The 5,000-nt window shown below is 49.9% G+C and overlaps 2 protein-coding genes across 12 annotated transcripts in view; one reads left to right on the top strand and one right to left on the bottom strand.

The window, feature by feature from the left end:
• Positions 1–4,103, top strand: part of LOC138859365 (peptidyl-prolyl cis-trans isomerase G-like) — a 9,143-nt gene extending 5,040 nt beyond the window's left edge. The window contains exons 3-7 of the mRNA XM_070114179.1: positions 1,501–1,675; positions 1,791–1,934; positions 2,508–2,632; positions 2,960–3,733; positions 4,008–4,103. Coding sequence (XP_069970280.1) covers positions 1,501–1,675; positions 1,791–1,934; positions 2,508–2,632; positions 2,960–3,733; positions 4,008–4,103 — 1,314 coding nt within the window. The remainder of the gene's footprint in view (positions 1–1,500; positions 1,676–1,790; positions 1,935–2,507; positions 2,633–2,959; positions 3,734–4,007) is intronic.
• tty (tweety) overlaps positions 1–5,000 on the bottom strand; it is a 216,372-nt gene that overhangs the window by 94,750 nt on the left and 116,622 nt on the right. The gene's annotated exons all lie outside the window — the stretch shown is intronic.

Raw genomic sequence — 5,000 nt, 5'->3', positions numbered from 1 at the left:
TCCTTATCTCACCCTCCCAATAACCGGCCCCCCCTACATTCCTCGACGTCTACCCTTTACGATGCCTCCTTGCTTCCCTGTCCATGTTCTCCTTCGCCTTTATTACCCCTTTCTTCCCCCTTTCTTATCTTCTCATCCAATTCCTCCTCTCAACACTCTTTCTCTCCTTCCCCTCATCTCAGATCCTCTCTCTTCCCCCTTTCCCCCTCCCTCCCTCTTCCTCCCAATTTAAAGACCTCCCTTTTCTTTCTAAGTTCCTTTCCCTTTCCACTCCTTTCCTCCCTTCTTCCTCTTCCTCTTCCTCTCTCTCTTCTCTCTCACTCTCTCTCTCTTTCTCTTTCTCTCTCTCTCACTCCCCTTCCTCTCTCCTCTCACTCCCCTCCCTCTCCTTTCACTCCTCTCCCTCTCATCTCACTCCTCTTTCACTCTCCTCCCTCCTCCCCTTTCACTCTCCTCCCTTCCCACTTACAGATCTTCCCTCTTCCCTTTTTCCCTTTCGCCCCCCCCTTTCCCCTCTCTCCCTCCCCCCTCACAGATCCCGGCCCTCTCCCTCACAGATTCTGGCTCTCCCCCCTCACAGATCCTAACCCTCTCCCCTCTCTCCCTCACAGATCCTACCCCTCTCCCCTCTCCCCCTCCCCCCTCACAGATCCTACCCCATAAAGCCTCGTCCTAAGATTTCCTCATAAATCCCCTCGACCCGGACAGCGGTTCCTCGCCCAACTCTGCCTTTTCTGTCCGTCTTACTTTATTTCTTTCCTTTCTTTCTTTCTGATCTTTGCCTCTCTTCCCTTTTCGTATTCATTTTTTCCGTTTTGTCTTTACTCTCTAACGCGATTTCAATTTATATCTATATTTATTTATTATTATTATTACTATTTGGGGGGGCTTTCATTTTCTTCCTTTAGCAAACCCTTTTTCTTTTTTTTCCTCTTCGCCTCTCACCCCTATTTCGTTTTCTATTTCCTCTTCTTTTTCGTTCTTCTTCTATTCTAGATTTTTGTTTTAGTCTTTAGCTTTTCTCTTTTGCTCTGTGTTTTTCATTCTTTCTTTTATTGAATCATTCTTCCCCTCCTCTTCAATTCCTCTATCATTTTTAGTGTTCGTGTTTTCCTTTCGTTTTACCGATTCTTTTTTATTTCTATTACTCTACTTTTCTCCATCTACGATTCCACGACAAGAAATAAAGGAAGGGAAAGGAAGAGAGCAATAGGAAATGAGGGAAAAGAGGGAATAAGAAAAGTAAGAACATAGAAAAGAAAAAAACGAGGAAAAATGACGGGATGAAGAAAATTAGGGAAAAAAGAAAATGCCGTGTGGGAAACAGGAAGACCAAAAGGGAAACGGACAGAAGAGGAAAGGGTAAAGGAAAGGGAAGGGAGGACGCGAAGGAAAAAAAATAGAAAAAGGGTTAGACGTCATCCTCAGAAGCAGCATCCCTCCCTCCCTCCCGCAGCAGCCCCTTGACACGGTGTTTCCGACACGCCATGTCTTCTTTAGGCTCCCCGCTTGAATCTTAACCACCCTTGGACTAGGGCAAGGAACGCGACCTTCTCTTTAACCTCCCTGCCACAGACACCGCAGCAATACCCCGGCGACTTTATGACATTTCGCCGCCGAACGATGCCAATTACCTTGATTAGCACGGCCGTTCAGCTGACGACCATTGCTGACAGTGAGGGACTTGAAACCCTGCGTCAAATGGCCAGCAATCGAGCACCGAGCGGGACGATCAGCTGATTTCTGGCGAACAGCTGATTAACGCGGCCGATCAGCCCCCTTGCCATCAGCCGAGCGACGAAGTGATCCGCCGCCGCCCGTCGCCGATCAGCTGAGGCGCGGGTCGGCACGAGGAAATGGTGCCATTGATCGCCTCTTGCCCCTAGTTCTCCAGGCGTCCGCGAGGGGCGACACCGACGCTACTTTAATAGCACGTAATCAAACTTCTCGTGGACAATTAAAGAAAGATCACTTAGCGAGTTTTCCCTCTTGAATCTCTTCTCATTTGTCTTTTTTTTTCTCTCTCTCTCTCTGCTTCAAGGGCCTACCTCTTCGCCGAAGGAGCTCCTCGTTCTTCCTCCTCTTCTTTCATTCTTGTCTTTCCTATCCACATTAGTCTTCCTTGTCTCACCTCTTGCTACTCTCATCTCTTCTCCCCCCCCCCCCCTCTCTCTCTCTCTGTCTTTCTCCCTCTCTCTCTCTCTCTCTCTCTCTCTCTCTCTCTCTCTCTCTCTCTCTCTCTCTCTCTCTCTCTCTCTCTTTCCCCATCGCCTTTACGACGACCTTGAGCAGCCTCCGACGACCTCCTAATGGAGACGTGTCCCTGCATGACTCAAAGCCCTGCCTGCGCAACTGCAGGCTGCCCAAGAATGGAGTGTTGTGTTTGCTCGCCACGTCAGGCAGTCAGCGTCGTGGGGTCTGCCGCGATGAATTATTTTTACTTGGAACCATTTCCTCTGTTAATGCTACCACTAAGAACCGTTAATTTCGCCAATTCTACCACCAAGAACCATTCCTTCAGCCAACACTAGCACTTGAGAACCATTCATTTCGCCAATTCTACCACCAAGAACCATCTAAATTCTCCAATAACAACCGCGCCGAAAGTCACACAGGCGCTAAATCCTTACACGTATTCATAGCGTGTTCGTAATGGCGCCTGAGGGGAGTGAGGGCCGCCCCCTACGCCTACAAGACAAACGGAATTCATTAATTAACCACGTTCATTAATGCAAGGCCAGTCTCCCGCACGCTGGCATTATTGCCCTTGACAAATTACAGCATGATATTCCACATATACATTCGCGGGTATACACGTGTCCAGCTGCAAGTACTTTAAATCCATTAATCCGTTCAAATTCACTGCCCTTGAGTATGCAAATTTTAAAGTAACAATGTCACTATATCCTTCATAGTGGCACACATGTAATCCATTAATGACTATTATAATCTATTAAAGGGTATTAACTGTTGGCAATTAAAGCCTTGTGCCAAGCAACAGGAGTCAGGACTAGAGGACATTCATGCATCGTCACAGAAGTCGCGACCAAAGTACATCGATACGAACACCGCCACGGAAGTCAGGACCAAAGGACATCCACACGAACACCGCCAAGGAAGTCACGACCAAAGGACATCCACACGAACACCGCCAAGGAAGTCACGACCAAAGGACATCCACACGAACACCGCCAAGGAAGTCACGACCAAAGGACATCCACACGAACACCGCCAAGGAAGTCACGACCAAAGGACATCCACACGAACACCGCCAAGGAAGTCACGACAAAAGGACATCCACACGAACACCGCCAAGGAAGTCACGACCAAAGGACATCCACACGAACACCGCCAAGGAAGTCACGACCAAAGGACATCCACACGAACACCGCCAAGGAAGTCACGACCAAAGGACATCCACACGAACACCGCCAAGGAAGTCAGGACCAAAGGACATCCACACGAACACCGCCAAGGAAGTCAGGACCAAAGGACATCCACACGAACACCGCCAAGGAAGTCACGACCAAAGGACATCCACACGAACACCGCCAAGGAAGTCACGACCAAAGGACATCCACACGAACACCGCCAAGGAAGTCACGACCAAAGGATATCCACACGAACACCGCCAAGGAAGCCACGACCAAAGGACATCAACACGAACACCACCACAGGATTCAGGACTCGAACACAGCATACACGACCACCGTCCTCGCCAGCCTCCTCACCGGTTATCCTCCTTCCCAACACCTCCTACTTGTCCTCCGTTCCTAAATATAACTTCCAATTCCTTCTTCCTTCACGTCTCGCGTCTCTCCTTCCTTTGGCCTTGGCTCCGCGTCCGGACTGCCGGCCAAGGACGAGAGGACGACCATTTCCCGGAATATATTCCCGAGTTTTTCTTTGTTGTATTTCGTGCTCCCTTCCCCGCTTTCTTCCTCATTATATCTTCCATATCTATTCTTGTAGAAAACAGGCCATTAGAGATTCTTTTTATTCGACAGATCTTCGTCGAGGTCAAGTCGCGTGTGCATCATCAACAAAGTCCTTCTTGGAACCGCAGAAATATGACCAAAGGCAAAGGAAATATACGTGTATAAATAACCTCATTCGGTTTCCAAAGTCGATCATAATTTATGGAATGCGGTCTCCTTCTCTTCCCCCAACGCAAATCATCAATCACACCCGCCGGAGAGACGCCCGATATCCACGAGCGACGCGCATAAATTTCAGTCGACGACGCCCCTCCCCCCATCCAAAAAAAAAAAAAAAAAAAAAAAAAAAATCCTAAGAATTCTGTCTCCCGTCTAACCAGCTCTAGGAGATAAATAAGAGTTTTTTTCTCCCATCCAGCCTAACTCTACTAGTTCTAACAGAGACAATGACCATTTTCTGAGGCGGAAGGCCAAAAAGATTTTTTCCCAGCCAATAACCCAAAGGGTAGATAAACACGTCTCCCGCGGCAGAGGCAAGTAATGAGCATTTTGGACCCGCACACTCCTCGCGGTGAGACATGTTCTGTTTGTCTGCCTTTCTGTATCTTTCTGTCTGTCTGTGTCTGCCAACCCGCCTGCCTGCCTGCCTCCAACCCACCCACCTGCCTGCCTGTTTGCCTGCCAACCCACCCACCTGCCTGCCTGCAACCCATCTGCTTGCCTGCCTGCCTGTCTGTTTGCCTGCCAACCCATCCACCTGCCTGCCCGCCTGCCTGCCTGCCTGTCTGTTTGCTTGCCAACCCACCCACCTGCCTGCCTGCCTGCCTGTCTGTTTGCCTGCCAACCCATCCACCTGCCTGCCTGCCTGCCTGCCTGCCTGTCTGTTTGCTTGCCAACCCACCCACCTGCCTGCCTGTCTGTTTGCCTGCCAACCCATCCACCTGCCTGCCTGCCTGCCTGTCTGTTTGCCTGCCAACCCATCCACCTGCCTGCCTGCCTGTCTGTTTGCCTGCCAACCCACCCACCTGCCAGCCTGCCTGCCTGTCTGTTTGCCTGCCAACC

The sequence above is a fragment of the Penaeus vannamei genome, chromosome 35, assembly GCF_042767895.1.
Source record: "Penaeus vannamei isolate JL-2024 chromosome 35, ASM4276789v1, whole genome shotgun sequence".
Lineage (NCBI taxonomy): Eukaryota > Metazoa > Arthropoda > Malacostraca > Decapoda > Penaeidae > Penaeus > Penaeus vannamei.
This window is presented reverse-complemented; position numbering and strand designations above follow the sequence as displayed.